Source organism: Polistes fuscatus, unplaced genomic scaffold (assembly GCF_010416935.1).
Source record: "Polistes fuscatus isolate 324 unplaced genomic scaffold, CU_Pfus_HIC Scaffold22, whole genome shotgun sequence".
Classification (NCBI taxonomy): Eukaryota; Metazoa; Arthropoda; class Insecta; order Hymenoptera; family Vespidae; genus Polistes; species Polistes fuscatus.
In genome coordinates, this window is record NW_025113099.1 from 2,734,287 (window position 1) to 2,758,730 (window position 24,444).

At 39.5% G+C, this 24,444-nt stretch overlaps 3 protein-coding genes across 12 annotated transcripts in view; 2 read left to right on the plus strand and 1 right to left on the minus strand.

The window, feature by feature from the left end:
- The window catches only part of LOC122518033 (transcription factor collier), a 73,230-nt gene extending 60,640 nt beyond the window's left edge, over positions 1-12,590 (plus strand). Inside the window, exons 7-14 of one of the 5 annotated variants that reach the window (XM_043636681.1) lie at positions 4,326-4,407; positions 5,949-6,081; positions 9,186-9,340; positions 9,448-9,574; positions 9,654-9,956; positions 10,290-10,544; positions 10,926-11,162; positions 11,984-12,069. In XM_043636681.1, the coding sequence (XP_043492616.1) occupies positions 4,326-4,407; positions 5,949-6,081; positions 9,186-9,340; positions 9,448-9,574; positions 9,654-9,956; positions 10,290-10,544; positions 10,926-11,056 (1,186 nt within the window). In that variant the 3' untranslated portion in view covers positions 11,057-11,162; positions 11,984-12,069. Of the gene's footprint in view, positions 1-4,325; positions 4,408-5,948; positions 6,082-9,185; positions 9,341-9,447; positions 9,575-9,653; positions 9,957-10,275; positions 10,545-10,925; positions 11,163-11,969 lie in introns of those variants that run through there. The other 4 variants (XM_043636683.1, XM_043636684.1, XM_043636685.1 and 1 more) reach the window with 4 other exon arrangements.
- A 3,046-nt stretch (positions 12,591-15,636) lies between these two features.
- Positions 15,637-17,812, plus strand: LOC122518034 (WD repeat-containing protein 61). Of its 2 annotated transcripts, none has more exons than XM_043636687.1 (8): positions 15,637-15,847; positions 15,951-16,060; positions 16,137-16,306; positions 16,410-16,648; positions 16,743-16,836; positions 16,999-17,092; positions 17,297-17,468; positions 17,664-17,812. In XM_043636687.1, exons 1-8 carry the CDS (start codon positions 15,845-15,847, stop codon positions 17,757-17,759), a joined length of 978 nt encoding a protein of 325 aa, XP_043492622.1. In that variant the 5' UTR covers positions 15,637-15,844; the 3' UTR covers positions 17,760-17,812. The 2 variants fall into 2 exon arrangements, with proteins under 2 accessions (XP_043492622.1, XP_043492623.1); XM_043636688.1 differs by having other exon boundaries at positions 17,667-17,812.
- Positions 17,813-19,083: 1,271 nt separating this feature from the next.
- The window catches only part of LOC122518035, a 28,502-nt gene continuing 23,141 nt past the window's right edge, over positions 19,084-24,444 (minus strand). For all 5 annotated transcript variants that reach the window (XM_043636689.1, XM_043636693.1, XM_043636691.1 and 2 more), the window contains 2 exons: positions 24,168-24,444; positions 19,084-24,091 (listed from right to left, as the gene is read on the minus strand). In XM_043636689.1, the coding sequence (XP_043492624.1) occupies positions 19,757-24,091; positions 24,168-24,444 (4,612 nt within the window). In that variant the 3' untranslated portion in view covers positions 19,084-19,756. The remainder of the gene's footprint in view (positions 24,092-24,167) is intronic.

Genomic DNA, 24,444 nt, shown 5'->3' on the forward strand with positions numbered 1-24,444 from the left:
AGAATAAGAGATTCGCGATAGGAAGAAAAATAAAAATCGGAAGGAAAGAAAACAAAAGGGAAAAAGCGATCGATAGATTTTTTAATCGGACGAAGAAAAAGCGTTCGGAGCAGCGGCGTGGAAAGTAAAAACCTCTAATTGGTACACGGAAAATATAAACAAGCAAACCGGCATGCGAATGGCGATGATTTATTGCAAGGTTTGATTGAATTCATTTGACTCTGTTTACACGATAGCCGCTCGCACATTTCTCGCCCGTATTCCACCATCCCCGTCTGCTCGAGCTTTCACTCTCCCTCTCTCTTTCGATATTTAGACTTTTCCCATTCGCGCGTGTTATTTTTTTCGTCGATTCCGTTCATCCGTTCGTTCGTTCGCTCGTTCGTTCGTTCGTTCGTTGCCACCGTGAAGTTGTTCCCTGTAAAAGTTGAAACAGCGGACGATGCATGTTTTTTTCTACGCGCATACTACCGGCCGCGACGCCTGAACCGTAGGAGGAGGAGGAGGAGGAGGCGCTTCAACCCTTTCCACCGGCACCCCTTATCGTTCGAAAGCGTACAACTTGGTTTTATTTGATTTTTGTTCGGTTCGGTGGAAGGGCCGCCGCCGTGCCTAGTCTCGAGAGCCGACACAGGGATGATTTCGTCGATCGCCCTGCGCATGTATCTTTTATTCGACGTTGATTCGTCGTTAGCAGTCGAACAATAACCACTCGATATATACTACCTCTACACCGTATTCCCGTATTAGGTGGGAAAGAAAATCAAAGCTTTGTTTCCTTCCCAGTACCGTTCCAACGTAATTTAATCCTATACGAGAGAGGAGTTGGAACGATATTTCACGAAATTCGTCGCGTTTATCTCGTAACACCTGAAACGTTATTCCGTCTAAAAGGAAGGTAAGAGGCCTTAAGTTTAACGCGTCGAACTTAATATGCGACTCGCAGCGAGAGTTAGCTTCCGGTGCTTAGAGAACCCTCGACAAAAAAGTAGATGATGGGTAGGAAAAGGTGGGGGTAAAGCGAAACGTATCTCTACCGGGTGTTCTTCTCGCCTCAATCCAGAATAGATTTTTCCTTGTCGAAGCTTGCAAAAGGTATAGGAAAAAGAGAAGACCGAAGAAGAGAAAGAAAGCGACTATAGCGAAGGAGAAAAATCTAATAGACTATCGAAATTGAGTTTGAACCCCCGTAAGAAACTACCCCCGTCTCCAACGACACCTCTCCCTCCCATTTTCTTTCTCGCTATCTCTCTTCTTCATTTTTTTTCTTACTTTACGAGCTGTATTCGCGATACAACACCATCACTGTCTCTCTCTCTCTCTCTCTCTGCTTTATCTTTCTCCGAGCCGAGAGGGGTGCCTGAAATGAAATCCAGTTCGCATTTGAATCAGTCGGTAACGTAATCCATTAGCATCTAACAGCCAATGCTTGGAAGATGATACCATAGAAGACGGAAGAAGAGGCGTCGTAATATGCGACATAGAAGTGTCGTTAACGGTTAGCCCCCCTCTCGTCTATCTCGAGAAAAAAAATTCTATTCTATTTCCGATGGACCTTGAAATACAAGGAAACGCGTATCGAAAAGTTAAGTATCCTTATTGAAGTTCGATATAATCTAAAAAGGTTCGGAATTGAGGGTAAAGCATCGAGAGTATAGGTAGATAGATACGTAGGTGTATTGGGATGTCGTCTGTCATAATATTCTCTTTTAGTTCTGTTCGGCAACGAATCTCTTTCATCTCCCATGGCGATACTCTTCTAATACCGATAAATGCTGCTATCGGCATCGAATCGATCACGACAGGTCGAGATAAGACAAAGATCCACGAATAACGTCGACGATATTTCGCGGTGATTCGTCAGTGATTCTCAAACTCTTTGCGTTGAAAGGATAAAAGAAAAACAAGGTAGACAAAAAAGTAGCTGATACACACGCGCACACGCATCGTGCGTTATTTTGCATCGAATTTTTGCGCGATTTGCGTTAAAACTGAATAGAAATAAATTGTAAAATTAGTTGGATAGGGGATATTTGGAGAAGCGTTATCGAGTCGTTGGCTGTTGTCTTCGTGCTCGTCGTCGCACCCGTTAAAGGGCCACTTTACGTCGGTAGTATCGTAGATGCAGGTAGGACGACGCTCTATGGCGTTCCTATCTAGGAACGACTAGAAGGCGTCGTAGTCGTAGTCGTAGTCATGTAGTCTCTTCGTGTTACACGACGCCTCGAGCGCGACGGAGACATCGTGTTTAGAGCAAGATCCACGATAGCGATAAGCCGAGGTACAATGCTTTGAATACCCATCCAGCATTCGCGATACCATCTTAACGTTCTCTAAGAGTAAACGAAATTAAATTCGCTCGACGCCTTTAAGTAGCAAAAGGGACGGAGAGAGAGGAGAGAGAGAGAGAGAGAGAGAGAGAGAGAGAGAGAGAGAGAGATAGAAAGATAGAGTGCATTCACACCGAAACTACGAGTCCTTCGAAACGGATACGAAACGCGTGCTACGCAAGATCGATACCTTTCTTCCCCTTTTCTTTCTCGCCAGGAAGAATCACCTTTTTCTTCATAGATGGTGTTACACGTTAGACTCGATCAAATATTTAACAAATTCAATAGATGTATATAATGGTACTTTATTATTCCTATAGATCGGTATATTTCTTAAACATTTTTTCGGTATAATAAAAAGGATCGAATCTAATATCGCAGATCGTACAAAGTATATAACATTAACCCCCTCCTGGTTTCTCTCTCTCGTCTCGAAGATATTTTAAAAGATGTCTTTCGATTAAGCTTTCTTCCTAACGCGTGAAAGAATATAAAAAAAAAAGAAAAAGAAAAAAGAAAAGAAAAGAAACGGTGCGCGGGCTGTGATAGAGAATAAAAGGGAGGCTCGAAATCGCAGTTTTGTTACCCTTCGGTATTCGATGTTCGTTCGCGATGATTTGCGCGCGCGCGCGTGTGTCGGAGTAAGCGAAAAAAGTTGGAAAAAGAAAAAATAAAGAAAAGCTAACACGCTAGTCGAAGGTAGGAAGGTAGGTAGGTAGGTAGGTAGGTAGGTAGGTATGCGTTTGATTTTTCCATGAAGTCCCGGATCGCGGGAACGCACTCCGCGGGGGGATGACAATGTACTCCCACGGGAATGGAGGCCTACCAGCCACCCAGTAAACCACCCTTCCTCCTTCTATCTCTCTCCGCGTCTCGGCCCTCCTGATTGTTTCCTACGTGTCTCCTACGCTTTTTCCGATCTTCCTCCGACTCTCTCGCCTATACACATACATATATCCGGGAGTTTTCGGCTCGCTCGCTCATTCGTTCATTCCCTTTTCTCCTCTCTCCTTTCCCAACATTCGCCAACCTTCCGATCCACCTTTTCTCTTTCTCTCTTTTTCCATCTCTGTTCTCTCTCTCTCTCTCCCTCTTGCTTTCGTTCAGAAACGGCCGCGGCTTCCAGCACGGCACAGTCGAAAAATTTCCTCGAATTCAATATCCCTCGATATTCTACATAATTCATGAAAATTGAGCCGCCGGCTTTTTTGCCTGAACCCTACTCCTCTTTTTCTTCTCCCTTTTCTTTCTCTCTTTCTCTTCCTTTTACTCTCTCACACATCCTCGCGTTCGACGTACAGAAACGGTTCCTCGCAGACGAAAGCCAGCAGTGCTGCACCAGTTCTACTTCGATCTCGTCTGCGCGCGTCTAACTTTCTATCGTCTTTTTCTTTTTCTCTTTTATGCTCGCTCTCTTTCGTCGGTTTTTCACGAACACCCCACCCCCTCCTCTCCCTCCCTCCCTCCCTCTCATCGTTCACCCTTTTCTATCGACGTCAAGCTTCGAGGACAACTCTCGCGATGCTCCTCCGTCTAAAAAAATCCTCACGTTTTTCTATCGTTTCGCGTATTTTATTTTATTTTTTCTCCATACCGTACCACCACATTCGTTGCCCTCTTTTTCTTTCGATAATAATATTAATAGGCCATTTATATATATACGATTTTGATAAAGATTCGTTTGAAAATAAAACGTCCGACATTTTCATTATGACGGACAAGCATATTTTCCTATACCCGTATATAGGACTTGTGCATCGTAGATACCTTAAAGGTCGAGTAACGCGTGGTCAGGGAGATGGAGCTAAGGGGCCGACGTTTAATCTAAAGAAATACTGAATAATAGAAGCGAGTGGGACGAGCCTCGCGATTGGCTTATGCAGTATTCAAGCTTGCTTTCCAACCAAATTCGCCTTCTAATTAAGTTCCCGGTGTTGAAGAGCGTTAAGCAAGTTGTCAACCATTTAACCGGCTTCCCTGTTTCTCTGCTTTCAGGTTCTTCCTTAAGTTCTTTCTCAAATGCAACCAGAACTGCCTTAAGAATGCCGGCAATCCACGCGACATGAGACGATTTCAGGTAAGATCGCGAAACTTTTTTTTTTCTCTCTAATCCTCCACAGTAAAAATTGAATTAATTATCCTCCTAAAACGTATGAAATTGAAATTACGAATTTGAACGCAAACAGCTTTGGCGAGTCGAAAGTAGAAAACTCTCGTAAGAAACAATTCTTTTTTAATTTCCAAAAAGGAACGTCCTCGAGGAAAAGACAAGAATTTCTCGATGGGCGGCCATCGTCGAAAGTTGAGAGCCCCATCCAGAAGACTTGTAATCCAAGGGGTTGGCAATTAGCTCGGCACGGCATCAGCCGACCCGTCCCTCCCCCGTTTCATCCCTTATCCTCCCTAACGACCCCTCCTACGATCCTTCTACGGACCGACGCCCGTATCTCGCCATCCAGCTAGCTGGCTTTTCCTCCTTTCGTTGAGACAAAAGACAGAATTAAAAAATAAATTAGCAAAAACCACGTCGCGCGTTTTCCTCTACCCTCCCCCTCCCTCTTTACTCCTCCCTACGTTCCACTTTCTTCTTCTCCTTTACGTTTACTTCCAACGAACGTTTTCTTACCGTACCCTTCTCCTTCTCTCGGTAAGGTATACGTATACGTATATATCTATATCCGGTAAGGTTGGGCTGAACCAAAATTAAAATACTTATCGCAGTTTCGAATTTGTTTTGGGATTGCTTACCGTCCAAAGTTACGAATTAAAATTTCAGCCCTTCAAAAGCCACGAAAATTTCGCTTACCTAAAGGGAGAACACCCTTAACCCGCTCTTATTCTTAGCAACTTGCCACCGCGTTATTCGCCCGGCTAATACCACCACCACCGCCGACTTATGCGAGCAAACTTGCCGGCAAAACTTTGACCGGACAAAAGTTCTCGGCGCCGATTTTACGAATGTTTCGACTCCTCCCGCGTACGCGAGAAATTCTTCCCTTCGATTAAATTTTCCTTACAAAACTGAAAATAAACTTCCGCGCGATAGATTCCCTCGACTCGATTAGCATTAATCGTATCATCGTCGTTACTTTAACGCATTTCAACGCGAATTTATCTGTATTTATCTATTATAATATTTGCACGGAGAGATACGTTTTTTTTTTCTTTACATCCATGTTCAAAGTAAAAAACCGCGAGAGTCACGAATCGCATGCCTACCTGTACGAGCATACGTAAAACATAAGCGTTATCACGTCCAACGAATTCGATCGTGTTTGCTTTCTCGCAAAAAAATGCAAACTCCGAGTTTGTATATCATGCAGAGAGAACGGTTCAACGCTTCGATTGCTTCGTTTATACATACGTTTTAGCATATTTCACCTGCCCCATCGGAGTTAAATCGGGACAGGAAATTTGTTAGATTACGAGAAACGTGTCTCGCGAGTTTATTTCATCGACAACGAACGATCGTGTTCGTACGTTTATATCATTACACCAGCGGACACGTATAATTACATATCGCATATGCATATACTCATAGGTATACCATATTATATATCAAACACGCTAACTAATTACTCTATTCGATTTCTACCTAATCTTTAAATTATGTTCCAGGTGATCATATCGACGCAAGTCGGAGTGGAAGGTCCATGGTTAGCGGTCTCCGATAATATGTTTGTACACAACAATAGTAAACACGGACGTAGAGCGAAACGATTGGACCCCAGTGATCCCGGCGAGTACAACAGTGAGTACAAACAAAAAAGATAGTGATGCGATATAATGCGATTTATTCATTTGGAATAAAACTCGCTTCGAAATCGTTCGCGATCGCAATGCGTCACGATCGATGATCGAGTATTCTATCTTCGTTCCTCTCTCTCTCTCTCTCTCTCTCGATATATATTTCGATACTCGAGTTTAGTCTACTTCGAACGGGACGATACTTTACGGAAGAGATTACGATCATAATACGCGATTAAAGCGGCGTAACTTGGGTAATCGAGTTTAAGCGTTCGTCTCTCGGATCCCTGCATAGCCAGTATATCTATCTCACTCGGTCTCTTTCTCTCTAAAGCAACTCAGTGGCGTATAATCGATCCCATTAAGTCCGTTATACGTTCTCGTTTAAAGGTAACGTCGTTAAGTAATACGCTCTCCCTCCCTCCCTCCGCACAGTTATTTCGCGACAAATTGAACGATGCAAATTGATCCTTGCGATTGGTAGAAGAAAAGGAAACGTATCCGTAATCTTGACATTTATTCCAAACTCATCCTGATGGAGTTTAACGTGCAATTTGATCGGAGACTCCTCCCTTCCTCCTACATCTTCCACCATCCTTACGAGCGGAAAGATCAAAGCTGATTTCCCAAACGATTCACGGTTGTCACTCGCAATTGGAACGAGACCGAGTGTTGCTCCACGTGCGCGGCGTATCCGAACGATGCGAAAGAGGGACGGAGAGAGAACAGAGAGAAGAATGCCGCTTGCTTTTCTTCGGGATCGGTATAACGACTCGGAAGGGACGATGAAGAGGCGGAATTGTAAGGAGGGCCGAAGGAGGGCCGAAGGAGACTGGGATATAAGGAGTCATAGGGCAATTCAGCAAAGTTTGGCGTCAGCCGCGCATACAAACGGCTGATATCGCGCGGATACTCCCCCCCCTGCCCCTCGCTACGCTCACTCTCTCACCTGCACTCCGCTTTCCCTCTCTCCTTTCTTCCTTCCTTCCTTCCTTCATTCTTTCTTTTCCTTTACTTCTCTTATGCTTTTCTTTTTCTTATTTCTCTTCCGAGGAGTCTTCTTCTCTCCCGCTCGTCGTTCCAACAGCGCCAAGACAAGATGTAAATCAATGGGATGCGGAAAAACGAAGGATCCTTCTTCCCCTTCCCATTGCTTTCCTTTCCTTTCCCTCTTTCTCTTTTATTCCCTTCCTCTTTTCCTTTATTTCTTTTTCCCTTTGTCTGGTTGGCTGCCACACCAAGAGCAAAGACGCGAAGAGAGAACGGAATTGGCCCTCTCTTCTCCTCTTCGCTCCTTTCCCTCTTGCTCGCTCTTTTATTCTTTCTATCTTTCATTCTCTCTCTTTGTCTATCTTTTTGACTTTCTCGTCTCCTTCTTTCGCACGCCGACCATGCCGTGGCGCGTTGGTTTGTGAATGCTAAGTTTAAGCTATCTCGTGGCACCACCCCCGTTCGCTCACCCTCGCAAGCCCAGTGACGCCATACCGCCACCACCGACACATCCACTCTTTCCAAATCCCCTCGTGAGCTACCCCCGAAACGCTGGAACGAGCATACCAATGAGAAAGGACCGAGAGGAAGCTTGCCGCGACGTTTCTCCTTCTTTTTCCTACCGGAGTATCATTCGATTTCTACTTCTTATTCTTATTCTTATTCTTATTCTTACTCATCTTCGTTTTTTTTTCTATTATTTCTAATTCATTTGTACGAAGAGAAGAAAGATATTCCCTCAACCCTATCCTATTCGTTAACGAAACGCGATCACAAAAAGAACCCTTAATATTCGTGTAAACAATCCGGGTGTCGGAATAACAACGCGACTCTTCGAATTCGTACAGTGCTACGACGGTGGTAAAAGAAGAGCTTGCGGAGGATCGCGGAGGGTTGAGAGAGCAGCACACCCCTTACCATTCAATGGCACCGAGGATTTTATTTATTCCGAGTTGGTACGCTTGTTCCGGTCTTCTCTACCGAATCCCTCTTTTCAACTCTCCTCCATTTGCTCGTTCCATTCTACCACCACTACAACCGCCACCCCCCACGTTTCTCTTCTTCTTTCTCCCCCCACCCTATCGCTCGACAATTCCCTACCTAGGATGGTTGCCAAAACGGCTGCTTCCGTTTAACGACTTTCTTGTATATCGAATGCAATAAATACCCTCTCGCGTCCCATTCGAGAATCTCAGTTTTCAGACCAAAGTCGAAACTCTCGAAAGCTTTCGCGTTACCACTTAAACTTATCGTCCTTTATTTCGTTCTTCCTTCTTTACCGTAATCGTTGTTAATCGTCGCGTTCAACTCGATTTGATTTAAACAACAACTAAAATACAAAACGAATCGATGGAATCAGACTAATGGATTTAAAAGAGAGAAGTTTCAACGTAGAACGTCCTGAATGGGGGGAGGGGGAGGGGGAGGGGGAGGGGGGCGCGCATAGTTATAGGTGATCTCTCTTAAGCTCGGGAGATTTATCTTCGCGGAATGGATCCGCAGTGGAAAGTGTTTGAGCGTCACTGGGAGCAATATACCATGATGTCAGCCACTCTGCCGTGGCTCCGCTTTGCCAGGGTCGGTGCCGGGGGTGGTTTGGCTTCGCTGGGGTACAAAATGATATCATTGGGTTATAAATTCCAAGCAGAGACACCGGCGGCCCGATCGTCCTCCCCCACCCCTTCTTCCTTCTTGTTACAACCCTTCTCTGAATTCTCCGACCCTCGTCCTCTCTTCTTCCCTCGCATTCTCCCTCTCCCTCTTTCTATATATATATATATATTTCTCTTCCTCTCTACCTTTCTCCGTTTCTCCTCCTTGTAGTACGTCCTTTCCGTTTCCACGTCCGGAACCAACCACCCACCCCCGTGACTCTGAGAAATATATCTGCCACTTGGCCTCGAACGAATAAACAGAATATCCAGATAATTTTCCATATCCCATTCCTCGATGCAGCCACGATTTTCTCTAGACACTTTTATCCCCATTCTTTTTCTTCCTTTCCTTCTTTTTTTTTTCTTTTCTTTTCTTTCCGCAACCGATCATTATGCTCTTTTACTCGAAGATTGTAACCTCGTACAAATGACACTCTTGAACGTTTGAAATCGTTTGTCACAGGTTTGTATCAACCCCTACCTCTTCAGACACCCTGTATAAAGGCGATATCGCCTAACGAGGGTTGGACGACGGGTGGATCTACCGTGATAATCATCGGCGAAAACTTTTTCGACGGGCTTCAAGTTGTCTTCGGATCTATGCTGGTTTGGAGTGAGGTCAAGGTCTTTTCATTCTTAAAACAACGAGCACGCCTTTAGACGAGCGATGCAACGTTTAAGATAGACAGACGGAACGATCTTATTCGTAAATTTGTTTCTTACAGATAATCACTCCGAGCGCGATCAAGGTGCAAACGCCGCATAGAGAAATACCGGGTGTCGTCGAAGTTACGCTATCTTACAAAAGTAAACAATTCTGTAAAGGAGCACCTGGCCGATTCGTCTACGTGTGTAAGTGTGTTGTTGCTTAGTCGTGAAAATGGAAAGATTGAAACAAACAAATTACAACGTTTTTATCGATAAATTGCAGCATTGAACGAGCCAACGATCGACTACGGTTTCCAAAGGTTACAAAAATTAATTCCACGACATCCGGGCGATCCGGAAAAATTGCCGAAAGAAATCATTTTGAAGCGAGCCGCCGATTTGGCGGAAGCACTGTACAGTATGCCAAGGACCGGAAACGCGGGTATCGCGGGGGCGTCGAGGAGTCCAGGAGCGGGACACCCACCGGCGCCCCCGACTTCGAGTTCGGCGACAGCGTTCAACTCGTACACGGGACAACTCGCGGTGACGGTGCAAGAGAATGGTAGTGCTGGCAAGTGGTCCGACGGTGAGTACCGACAACCTTAAATGATTTTTCATCGTGTGTATAACTCGTCGCTCGATAGAAAGGACGAAAAGACAAGCGACAGACGTCTTTATCAATTTTGCCAAAATTTCATTTCGATACGTTTGACGTTAACGTTTGATATCGCTCGAATGAATTAACGAACGAGAAAATAAATATAATGTTCGCAAGATTTGACTATCGTACCAAGACGATTTGATCGAACGTAAAAATAGATATAACGATATAAACCGTGTCAAGGAAAAATAGTCGGCCGCGGAGCGATGAGATATATGTACTTACGAGTTCCTCTGACGGGCAGGTTTCTGTTTCTAGACGGTAGTTCCGTGACGACGGGAGCCACGGCAGGTGGCGGAGGGGGCGGCGGGAGCGTGGGGGGCAGCGTAGGTGGTAGCGTCGGGGGGACGAACGACGCTTACAGACAAAGCAGCAGCGCCAGTCCGCGAGGGGTTGTAACCGGTGGTGGTGGTTACTGCGGAAGTTCGGCTAGCACGCCGCACAGCCACAGTACCAACGGCAGTTATTCCGTTGCAAATCCCTACACTGGAAGCCCGACTTTATACACGTCGAGTAAGTTACCACTTCGCTTATAATTTTTCCTTTCTTTTCTCGACTTTTTCTCTCTTTCTATTTATCTTCCTTTTTTTCTCGATTTCGCTTAAACCCCGTTTACAAATGAAAAACTCGAGTTCTCGATTTGCTTGCTCGTTGAATCGTGCGATGATCTCGTGCATGTTGCGCGCTTATTCATCTTACTTTACACGATTAGCGACCACCACCCACCCACCCATGCACGCACTCGTATACATATACACATACGTACATGCGCACAGAAACATAGACACATCGAGCACATTCATTCATTCATTCATTCATTCATTCATTCATTCATTCATACGCTCGCTCAGTCTCTCTTTATGGTTTTTTCCTTATGTGGAATTTTCGTTTTAGCGCACGAACAATACGGCATATTCTATACATCCGGGGACGGGAGTGCGTTCGCCCCTGTAGTACGACCACCGACCACCTCAGTCCCACCGCACTGGTCCACACAGCACCACCTCGCTACAGCCGCCCAGTAACCGCTAACCGTCCACCATCACCACCACCATCACCATCACAACTACCCTACGCGCTGAGATTAAAGAGTTATCAGAGAGACATGCACGAACGACGAGACTCGAGAATGTAGGTACATTCATTTACCATCTTTCATTTCGACTTGAATTTACACTTTTTCGATGATCCATTTGATTTCATCGTCCGAATGACGCTCCGATCGAAATAAGATAGAATCTCAAACATATGCACCGCTTTTTCCGCCCAATTTCATTCCTCCTTTCTCGCTTACGTACCTCTCTATCTTAGAAAAACGATATCGAGCTAGAGATAACGAGCCTTTTTCGTACATCGCCGAGTAGAATATCGAACGTTCGGCGACATCGAGGAGGACGTCATCGAAGTCGTTAGAATGATCGTTTCGTTGGCACGTGTCTGCATATGGAATCGTGCCCTAAGTACGATGGAACTTCGCGTCGAGACTAGAACGACCATGAACTCGATGCGTGGCAAAAGAAAAGAAAAAAAATGTAAGAGAGAGAGAGAAGAAAAATAAAAACAAATGGTAAAAGAAATAAAAAGAAAATATAGTCGTAGAGAAAACGTATAGCTGAAAATAGTAAAATGAAAGGGAAGCATCGGGTTCGGTTCAAGGATAAAACCCCATTTACGTTGGCTTTCCCATAAATGGTCATATAAAATGATGCTCGAGTCTAAATCTATTTATCTATCCGTCGTAATCTATCTTTTTAATACCTTTCGTGAATGTATCCCACGTTCTTCCTAGTATTTTTGGGGTCCCTACCGTTTACTTATTTCATTTCTTAGTTGTTTCTTTTGTCGAATCGTTAAACACCCCCCTCCCCCCACCGTATTAATTTGCGTAAAATGAAATATATGACGGAAGAGGCGATTATACTAACGTATAACCGACAGTGGCCCTGTTGTAGGATTAGGAGAGGTGGTTGGCTCACCGTTCAACATGAATCCATTCGTGTTGCCGACGTGCAGCCAAGGCTATTCGACCGCCGGCAGTCCGCTACTCTCGTCAAATGGCAAATAATGTTACGAGATGTAAGACACCGATGGACGAAGAGAGGCTGCTGCTGGTATCTCATCGTGGGAAGAGGACTTTGCGTGCCGAGAGATAAGGGCGGATCAACCGCGATGTCCCCTTTCCTGTTAACCTTTCTATTTCTATCTCCTTTCTTCTTTATTTTCCACTCGCTATCTTTCTCTCTTTCTCTCCATTTCTTTCTTTCTTTCTTTCCTTCCATTTTCCTTCTTCCATTTTTCACTCTTCCATTCTTTCTCTATCTCGCAAATTATTTCCTTTCCTCGAGTGGACGAATAAAATTGTTGTCGTAAGATTTAACAAATCTCTCTCGACAACGCAAACAATTCTACGATCGGAAAGATTCTCCAATCGTTATGCTCGAGTTTAATTAAGGAATCATACATATCGTACAACGAGAGATGGTGTCACATCGATCTGATACTTATATACAAGATTTTTATCATTTATTATTAAAAAATAACTTGAAAAACTTGAAAAAAGAAAAAAAAAAGAAAGAAGATGCAATTATTCGACTATTCAAATTGCATGTTTATTTTCTCAATACTAAGGATGACAAAATGCGTCGTGTTAACTATAATTTCAATTATTGTAACATTTGTTCTGATTGCGTTAGAGATATATTAGATATATTAGATATATATATATATACATATAATATATATTATATATACACATAATATATTGTACATCTATATAATATATATAAATATATAAATATATATATATATATCTATATCTAAGAATGAAAGCATTGAAAAATGTGACACCATTAAAAGGACATATCGCTTAGCGGTGAGCAAGCAAGCAGACTCGATAGTTTTTAATAAGCATTTTTCGAATTCCAAATTTTATCTTCCCAATCCTTTTCCCCAACCTTCCCGAATCATCTCTCCTTATGTTCCGAACATCCAGACCTACCTACCTACCTACCTACCTACCTACGTTTTAAGAGACTAATCTCGCCTAGATAGAATAATATTTAACATATTGTAATTTGTAAATTATCTGTAAATATTGTTGCGATGTACAAAATGATAAAACTATATGCGAAACGATTATTCAACAAAAAAAGAAAAAAAAGTGCGATCGTAGAGCTAAAGTTACATAGGATTGTAAATATAGTATCGTAGAGACGAAAAAAAATGAAAAGATAACAAAAGAACAAAAAAAAAGAAAAGACAAAAATAAGGCCCGTAGCTTATCCGTATAATTGTAACAACGCCATCCAATTTTTTAACGAACCTTTCGTCGATCGAACGCGAACATTCCATTCGCGTTTCCTTCCTCGATCCTTCACACTCGAGATAACCGACTAATTTCTTACGATCATCTTTGATTTCTTCCAGTCGTTCTTTCCACCTAATCAATGATGATCTATACACACCATATTCTAATTGGAGAAGAAACAAAATGTCGTTGACCGAGACGCGAGAGAAAGTTGGACCGAGCGCGATCTGTAATCGGAGGAACGCACAATCGATATCGAAATTCGTTTGATAAGCCAACCCTTATACCTTATACCGGGAATACTCCTCACGCGAATCACGAAGAAAGTATACGAAGCAATTATACATCAACGAGAAACGAAACTTTCGATTAGTCCCAAAATGTTTTCAGCACACTTCTACGAGCATACAGGAACGTCGTATCGTTTTCCATTAACAAGTTTGTATAAACGTGCTCGTACGAACGAGCCGTTGTTGGGATTATTATTGTAAAAGGTTCCTTTCTTTATTCCATATCGAATATTTCGGTACTCGCTATTTCCTACGAAATATCGCTCGAAATATTCTCCTTTGAGAATAAAACGGAACTCCTCGATCCTTTTTGTGATCTTAATTCAATAAAAATAATCATAATTCATTCGGTTATATTATTATATACAGTTTTTAATTGGATCACACGCACACAATCACATCTTTCGTAGGGCGCGTCGTTCTTGTACGCGTGCGTTTAAATAACGCGTGTAGACATTCGAGCGTACAAGCACTCTCGTCGTTGTATATTCAAATAAATTAAACTTACATTTTTGAGAATTAAAACAAGATGGACCATATTGTGTTAGCTGACGTCATCAACCTATCTTTCTCACTCTTTCTCTTTCTATCTCTCTATATCTTTCTCTCTCTCTCACTCTCTCTCTCTCTCTCTCTTTCTCTCTTTCTACAATTATACGTGTATACGATACGTATAGATTAAATTTATCAATTATCGATTAACAATTCAATATCTCACTTACAGTCGAGGATCTACCCTATTCTACGCAAGATTGCTAGTAAGTATGCGTTTAAGAATTTACGAACTTTGTTATTCGTACGTCACCCTTGTTTGATTTGCGTTACACCTGCAGAACACGAATTAACTAATGAAATAGTTAGTTTGCCGATCATAACATTGTTAAGTATATTATTCAATAAAATGATAGAAAAAAACATTATAGCTGGCTTTTTTCTTACACTTTTTGTCTTACTATGTTACTTTTTAAATAAATAAATAACTTTTATCTCTGGAATTACGAATTTCTACAACGATAAAAGCAATAAACAACGATTGTAAGCGTTCGCATTTAGTCTAGTTAACGTGATAATAATCGATATCGTGAAAAGGCAATAAGGATGGTAGTTGGTTGATCGTTGAAAGCGCATGGTGGACGACCAATTCAGTCCCGAGAGAACGCGCATTCGATTTAACAAATAGCGAAACAGGATCTCTAAGACCACTTCGAAACGATTAGTTCACATGGTGTCCTGTTACCTCCGGCCACCAAACGATGCCGTGTATGATGTACGTTATTGTAAGGCTGTTTGCGTTATTAGATTTAGATCGGCTGGAGCACGGCACGTGGCAAGGGCTGCACGTGTCACACTACAAACGTTACAACGTGAGTATAATACAAAATCGTTTCTCTCTCATGTCAGTGAATTGCTTCCTTTTACCCTCCTGCCCAGAGCTAACACTTCCCATACATATACTCCATTGTTTTTCTCAAAAAGATTACATTGATTTTTCTTTTTTACAACAATATCTTCATCGATAAATTAATATAATATACTCTTATAAAATATTAATAGTTAATGTCCTATACAAAATTATGTATAATAAGATAAATAAATAAAGATTTAAAGAAAAGTGTCCTTCTCTATTATATATATATATATATATAAACAAATAAATTTAAATATAAATATAAAAAATAAAATATATATCTATTGTTCTTTATCGTATCGAAAGATAAGCGGGTTTGGAACAAAATGTTTTATACCTGCATTCTATTCAAAATATTATGTTCAATACTTAGGAAAAGTCTGTAAGAAGTCTTATTGTAAAAGTTTTTCTACTTTTAAAACACCGACCGTCGGTAATAGTAGATTTCTAAGTTACCTTACTCAACGTCGGTAATACTTTATACTAAGGTTACCGATGGTCGGTATATTTAAAAGTAGGTACCTGCAATTACCGACGGTAGATAAGATAAAGGTAGAGCACTATTATTACCGATATGGTGCTTAGTCGGCCTGCCACTAAAGTGACATTAGCGAATATTTTTTCCAGATCGATTTTTTTTTTCACCTGTTCGGATTTTTCGTTTTTGTTCGGCTAACCCTTTACTACTTTCGACTACCCTCGGCTACCTTCGGCTACCTTCGACCGAAGAGGATATATCTACAAAAAATAATCAAACATAACCACGAAAAAGATTTTAACAACATATACAAACAAAAGTTGAAAGAATATGGTAAGAATATTTTTGTGTGTGATTAATTTAAGTATGTTTGAATTATTAACGATCATGAAATATAAACTGTGTATATGTATTTAAATATTATTCATTATTTCAGTATTCTTTAGTTCATAAAACTGAAAATGCACACGAAGATAGTATTTGGACATGTGCTTGGGCATGCCCCAAAAAAAAAAAAGATATGAATCTTGATTTGGAAGATTCTAGGTAATATTCTTTAAATAATACCATTAACGTTGAACCTTATGATGCAGTCAAAATTCTATTAATTTTATTTTGACAGAGATTCTATGCAATCGAATGACGATGAAATACCCGAGTATATAGTAACTGGATCGGTGGATGATTCCGTTAAAGTTTGGGAGCATAAAAATGAATCTTTATATTTGAAACATAAATTAACTGGACATTCCCTCGGAGTGGTTTCAGTAGCTGTGAGTTCGGATGGTTTAAGTACGTTATAGCTAAGTGAGAGAAAAAAGAACCTTTTATTTTTTCTAATACAATGTCTATAGGCAGTAATAAATAATTTATTATATTTTCCTTTTGTTTTCAGAGTGCGCATCGAGTTCGCTTGATTCTAGTTTGAAGATATGGGATTTGGAGTCGGGTGAAAAGATGTCTAACATTGAAGTGGGACCCGTAGATATTTGGACAGTGGTATTTTCTCCTGACGATAAATTTGTTGTATCCGGTAGTCATTCTGGTAAGATACATTTGTATGGAACGGAAAGTGGGAAACAAGAGCAAACATTGGATACAAGAGGTGGAAAATTTACACTTAGTGTTGCCTTTGTAATTACCCTTTTTTTAAAATAAATTATTTTCTGTGTATATAGGAACTATTACATCGATTACAGAGCGAGTTAATATCCATACTTATTTCTAGAGTCCTGATGGTAAATATATTGCTAGCGGTGCGATAGATGGTATCATTAATATCTTCGATGTTACTTATGGTAAAGTTCTCCGTACATTGGAAGGTACATTTAAGAAAGTATAAACTAACATTTGTTATATATTAATCCTATGCACACGCTCTCTTTCTTTCTTTCTCTCTCTTTCTCTCCCTCTCTTTCTCTCTCTCTCTATCTCTCTATCTCTCCTGCTTCTTATAGAAAGATATATTAAAAAGTTTTTTTTAGGTCACGCAATGCCTATCAGATCTTTATGTTTCTCTCCTGATTCTCTATTACTCTTGACCGCATCGGATGATGGACACATGAAAATATATGACGTGTCAGTTTCTAAACATATCTAAGAAAGTTTAACTAACAATATTACTATTACTATTGTTATTATTATTATTATTATTATTATTATTATTATTACTATTATTATTATTACTATAAAGTTTTGTGCTATTATTATTTATACTTATTACGTGCTTCTTCTCTAAAAGAAAAAAAAGAAATTACATTTTGATCTTATATTTTATTATAGAAAAGATGCGAATTTAGCAGGAACCATGTCAGGCCATGCCTCTTGGGTACTCGGGGTTGCTTTTGCACCTAATGGAAAAAGATTTGTTTCCAGCAGTTCGGATCATACGGTCAAAGTTTGGGATTTGGCGCGTCGCAACTGTTTGCATACATTTAAAGAGCATAATGATCAGGTATATAATCATTAAGATAAATAATTTATAATATTCGTTTATCTAAAAACATATTTCTACGCTTAACTAATCACCAATATATAAATGATTTCACATACGTTCGCGTACCATCATAGCATTTTTTTTTTTTCAATTATTACAAGTATAGATTTAATCGAACGATAATCAATGATAATAACAATTATTCTTTGTTAGCAGGTATGGGCAGTAAAATATCATCCACGAAAGAACAATACAATTGCGTCGGTATCCGAAGACAAATCAATTAATCTTTATGATTGTCCTTTATAATGCATAATAATTATAAAAGTAAATATATAAAAATAAAGAAATAATTTTCATTACTACGTTTTCTTCTTCTTTTTACGAGTCGTTGATTCCTTTTCATGAGAAAACTTCGAAATATTTTTATACGCAGTATTATTATTATTATTAAAATCTTAAATATTAAATATTTATATAATGAAAAACATGAATTATAGTAGCTAGAAATTTTATTATTCAGCACTTATTAGTATACAAATTATACTTAAATACCTGCCAAATGTAAAGTATAATATAATAATAATAGAGAAATAAATGTTACACTTATATCCTAAGAAGAATAAGGGGAGACTTATTACGCAATGATTATGAAAAAATATGCATGGATGAATGCGAAGAAAAAATTCGTTTAAGAAAAAAAAAGAAATAAATGAAAAGGCGACCCCTTTTATATCCGAGTTGGGACGGTTAAATTTAATTAACCCGAACTGGAATGGGGTTCGATACTTATAAATGCCATTTAATAAATAGTGAAACAATAATAAAGAAAAAAATAAAAAGAAAAATAAAATATTTCTGTACTCCATAATACGCCAAACATTTTTCTTCTAATGGAACCTGCGATTCGCAAAAGAAGGAACGATGACACAATATGGAATGCAACATATTTGAAATGAGATAACAGGAACAAAAAAAAAGAAAATCAATGAATAATAAAGAAAAAAGAAAGAAAAAAGAAATACAGTAGTTGATCTGTTAACGAACAATTCGGGTAGCGAACGTCACATTTGAATGAATGAAATTCTTTAAATGAATCATCCACCGTAAAGAAACATAATAAATTAAATTGAAATAGAACGAATCCGTACGCGATAGATCTCTGTGCATATTTTAATATATACTAATATATAATTTATATATATATATATATATATATATACCTCTTTCAAAAAGTATGATATATATAACTCGATTTGGTAGACATAATTTAAATACGAATGAATTTATCTATAATAAGATGTACGACGACGAAAATATATGTATATATAAGCATGTATCGACTAAAAAATTGATCGAAGTAGACTAGAAACTTAGAGTTGTATTATTTATAAAATTGTTTTCTTCTCACAAATAATTTCATCGCCTTAAATAGTATTACTTTATGTAGACCACTAAATTGATATATTCATATTATATAAACTGTTACCACTAATTTACTAAATAATTTTCTTTGCAGGTTGTTTGAAAAAACACATATTCAAATTTGACCAAATGTATCTCACACATCGTCGTTATCAGTCTTCAAAAGTAATTAGACGATGCTCTTTCTTTCTTTCTTTCTCTCTCTCTCTCTCTCTACCTCTCATTGAAAACGAATATGTACTATTAACTACAACGAAAACAAAATACAGATCTAACTTTTTCCTCATTCGATTTTCACTAATTAAAGATGTACAGCAGCGAGCGTATCACCTGTGTATTGTAATAACAGACAGTTTGCTAACTTTTTCTTTTCTACACTTCTTAATCACATTTAATATATATACAAAATGGAATAAATAATCCCGCGTATAATTAATTACTAATATAGACGCTAGAGAATTTTATACTGACTCGTATCGATGGAATTATGTCATATTATTATATTATATACAACACGCAAACAGACAAAACGTTTAAACAGGAATGAATTATGGAAATTTCCTGCTATTTCTCCACTCTCATCGTTTTTCTTTCTTTACATATATAAACAAAAAAAAATAAAAGAGAAACATGATCTTGAAAATAATAAAATAAAATATAAGATAAATTCTATATATATAGAATTCAAGAAACGTATCAAAAGATAAATATATCGGATAAAACTACGCGAATTATCCATCGAAAAAGAAGAAAGAAAAAAAAAATACTAAAGCAACGCGATTGCAAAATAAATGGATGAATTTCTGTTCTTTTCCATTTTTTATAATGACTAGGTTTGCAACAATAAAAAATTACTGCTACAAAACTTGTAAGATGTTACTCTATACCGTCGTTACTCTCGAAGAGGCCGTAACTATTTCCGTTTGACTTTCAGTAACTTCGAACTTTCCTTCCCCATCGTCATCTGATCTGGCTTTAACTATGTGCGAAGGAATGTCTGCCGGTTTAGGATTGTAATTAAAGGGAGGTACGACAGCTGACGCCGGTGGTGTACGTCCATTGCCCATGGACACGACTGGTATTTGTGCAGCATCCGAATTTGGTGGGTCTACTGTTATAAAAGAACCAAGCCGTGACATGCGTTTAACGCTGTCAATTTCATTTCCAGCATCGTTTCCCTGTTGACGCCGTAAAACAACGGTATTATCTCCTTGTACGATTTCTTTTTTTGACGTGGTAGGATTGGATGATTTAACGGGAATCTTACATGGCGCCTCGCTCGCGTTCATACCGCTCAAGTCGCACGAATTTCTATATTTTATTCCGTTGGCTTGAACGTTCGTTATAGATGGCTGTTTGGATCGAGATTTTTGTATAGACAACTTATGACTGTCGTCTTGAGGAACTCCTTCGAACGTAGAACTGCGGAACAATCTAAACGCGGGTGGTTTGCTTGAAATTATTTGCCCGTCTACTACCTCCGTCGCACCGCTGACAGGTGTTATCCATTTTCTCGCGTCCGATTTATCAGAAAATTGTTTGGTCTTATTTTCTTCTACCTTCTTCCAAAGACTAGCGATTTTACTCGTAGCTTCCTTTGCTAGTCTACGACTTTGTACGCCGTTCGACGTGTCGGATATAATGCTGGAATTACTGTTGGATCTCTGACCTAATGGTCCTACCTTTCTATAAACCTTTCCACTATCATTTTGCAATGCACTCTGATTACTTGTCAAACCTTTACCTGTTCCCGTTAATTTAGCACCGCTCTTAGGAATTCCTAACGTTGGCATGACTTTTGATACCTGTGTTTTTTCAATACCATTTGCTTTCACACCTTTCGTCTGATATGTTTGATGAGCTCTCACTGAAATTTTCGATTTGCCAACTGCCGGATGAATCTTTGACGTTCCTTTTATCGGTTTAGCAATTTTAGTTTTAACCGGCGAGGCTGGTGAAAATACCGTTGGTGCATTTTCTACTTCTGGCTCATCCTTAGTGAATGTTCCTTGACGTTCTAATGGTTTTGTCGGTGGTACTTCAACTTTACATTCGTTTTGGCTATTTGAAGAGCATGCAGGTGGTGTACTGTGACGTTTGTTGGGTCTGGTAAATGTTAACGAAGATCCCTTGCTGGGGACCGATGTTCTTTTACTCCCAGCATTTATATTTTTAATTTTATTTTCGTAATTGGCAATAGCAGACGATATCTTTGGACTGGTATTTGTCTTCAAAGGTTCTTTTGTAGCAGCAGTTACACCTGAACCGTTGCTTTGCCTAAGAGTAGTAGCCCTGGTAGTTCTAACAATAGGAGAGGTATTACTACGTCCAATAGGAATAGCACTAATTGGAGTTGGATGTTTCAAGGGCGACGACTGTGGAGTTGGTTTTCTAGTAATTGGATTAGAATACAATGCTTTTCTCCTTCCACGAATTGCTTTTGGACTTCCTGGTTCCGACTTGTCCGTATTATTCGAATCCGCGCTAACGTCTCTGCTGCTACTCATTCCTGGCTTAATTATACGTGGACGCTTCATTACCTGACATTGTTCTTCGGTGCAATTAGAACCATTGTCGCTCCCCGATTCCACAGGATCAATTTCTTCTTGAACATGTTCTACGTCAGATTTATCCTTTTCTTCCTGGACATTGTGATTGAATCTTTGGGAAATGTCTTGTGCTTGATGCGTATACGTGTCCATTAATTTTTTAGATACCCCATTGACAAAACATAATCTTAGACTTTGTTCGGACCCAGATTCGTTCGATACTAGGCTTAAAGTTTCTTGATCCAATAAAACATCGTCACCAAGAGAAATGGCATGATTCTTGCTAGATTCGTTCAAGGTATTTAATACTATAGTAGCATTATGCTCCAACATGTTATTGATTTCTTCCAATGCAACGTTGTGCACGTTATCAGTGTTTTCCTTTTCTAAAGCATTTACCGTTGCTTCTAAATCGCAGTCATCAGTCTTTTGCAAACACTCCGAATCATTTAACGTTCTTGTGCGATATCTTTCTTTATTTTCTTGATTTTCGGCACGCTTCTTTCTCAGTGCCTTAGGCATAGGCAATTTCGTGAGCGTAGGAATGGAAGATTTGCTAGCAGATGCTGGATCATCGACTTCTGGATCCTTTTGTTGACAGGACTGTTCTATTTCTTCTTTGTTACTTGCGAGCGCATTGATACTTGGAAATGGATTTTCAAGTACTTGAGTTTGAAAGCGTGCCCTATCTTCTTGTCTACGTTGTTTGGGTGTTAATTTGGAGATAGGGGAACACTTGCCTTGGATTATTTTATTTGGCGTCTCTCCTGGTTTACCTTCTTGCTTACGCCTCTCTTCTTCTTTCTTAACAAATTCAGCAGCGATCGTATACGTTTTGTATCTCTCTTTTGCCAAGTTTCTCTTTTGTTTCGGCGTCAAATGACTTTTATTCGATCTTTTCTTTGGGGTCGACTCTGCAGAACTGCTGACACAATATTCCGAAGAAATTGTAGTAACTCCTTCGTCGGTATCGTTCTCACCTTCGTCAATAGCTTCTACCAAAGTAGGTGGTACTTCTTCTGTGCGTAATTCTGCATCTATGCATAAAGTATCGTTGCACAAAGTATCCGTGTTTCCTTCCATCGTCGACTGATCCATTTCACTCACTTCGTTGAAGAGAGATGGAGGATTAATATTTTCTAAATATTCACTTAGGCTATTGTTACCGCTCGATTGCATGCCTTCGGCATATCGCATACACGTAATGGACAATACATTAGCGACAGGCTTAAGAAGATCAAATACTGGATCACTTCCTGATAACGAATGTGAATCGTGATCCTTATTATCAGCTACTTCCGAGGTAATACTCGCAACACTCAGCATACTGTTTTCCATGTCTCCAACATCTAACAGTTCGTCCATTACCGAAGGAGGCTTAACGTTTTCCAAATGAGAGTGTACACAATCGTTGAGCAAATTCTCTAAACTACCGGTATGACTTTGTCCCTGATTCAATGCTCTTTTAGCAACAACGCCAAGAGGCAAAGATTTCTTTCGACAATTTCGCGTATCGGTAGCCGATTGATTCTTAGTTTGAACGGGTGGTAGAGAAGTAGAGTAACATCTGTCTCTGTTCACGTAACTTTCTGTATTGTCCGTAGGTCCAGCGTAACTGGCGGTCAAAGACAATAAACTTCCCATAGACGATGGTGGTTTAATGGCATCGAGATCGATAGATGTCATACTTGTTGTTTCCATTTCATTTTGTTTATTAACTTCGGCATCGACTGCTTCTGCTAATTTAATAGCTTCCTGCTGAATGATCTTGGAATCAGTCATATTTACATGTTCATCGTCTTCGCCTTCCGCGATGTCAGACATGGTTGTCGTTTGACCATCTGGAACATCGCTTTTGAAGGAAGGAATCATAGGAGCACTGATGCTTATACTTGGAAAAGACATTTCATTGGGGGAATCTTCGTTCCACGTATCACTCAATATACTTTGTTTCATCGTATTTGAAGAATCTCTTTCTCGTATCGCTTCGGTTTGTTGTACCAAAGTAGCTGTCAACCGATCCAACGATGCGATCATTGCATCGGGATCGCGTTGACGTCTATAAACATCTTCTTCCACACGTTTAATCGTCTTATCAACAACGTACGTTTCTTTTCCATCGATATCATCCTTTATACTTTCAATACTATTCTCATCTTTCAAGGAATTTTTTAAATGAGCGTAAGATTCATCGTTCAATAATTTCTTCTGTTGGTTGATCATTGAAATATGCTTTCCTTTAATATTTTCAGCCGCGTTAGGAAGTCCACTTTGTATGCACAGTTCTAACAATGCGTGTTCCGATTGTTCAACCGAATCAATGGAATTACTACTCTCGGAATCTGTACTCTTCATTCTTGTTTCGTTTACATTTTCTACAATTTCTCTCTCTGTAAATGATTCATCTTTCTTCAGGATTTGAAGCTCTTTGTTGATGCAAACATCGTTAGAAGTTTCAGAAGAAGGCTCTGATTTCTCTTGTACGGAGTAGTTGATATTTGATGTAATTGTTTTCTTACTACTACTACTAAGAGTTACATCTATTGTTGAAGATGCAGTATGAGCAGAGAAATTATTATGATCTGTTACACTAGTTACGCTAATGTTACCGTTCAATGAATCTTTCTGCATATTTTGAGAAAGCATCGTTTTTTCTTTACTTAATTCCTAAAAATAATAAACAATAAATAAATTTACATCAAAAAATAATAATTATTTATGTATAGAAAATAAGACGATGTACCTTCGATTTCGTTTGATCTTCTTTGGTTGTCAAAAATTCATTCTTGGAAGATTGAATAATATTTAACAAAACTGACGACGAATGCTCTCTCAAATTATTTATAGGCAGTGCTTTTCCAGCAGTTTCTGGTTGTATTAGATTGAAAGAATCAGTTGCAGAGCCAATAGAATCGTTAGATTCTACTTGATCTAAAGCAATGCTGGTTTGATACCTCATTAAATTACTCTCTGCTCTTGGAAGTTTTTCGAAACTATTTCCTATGAAGGAATGCCTATGT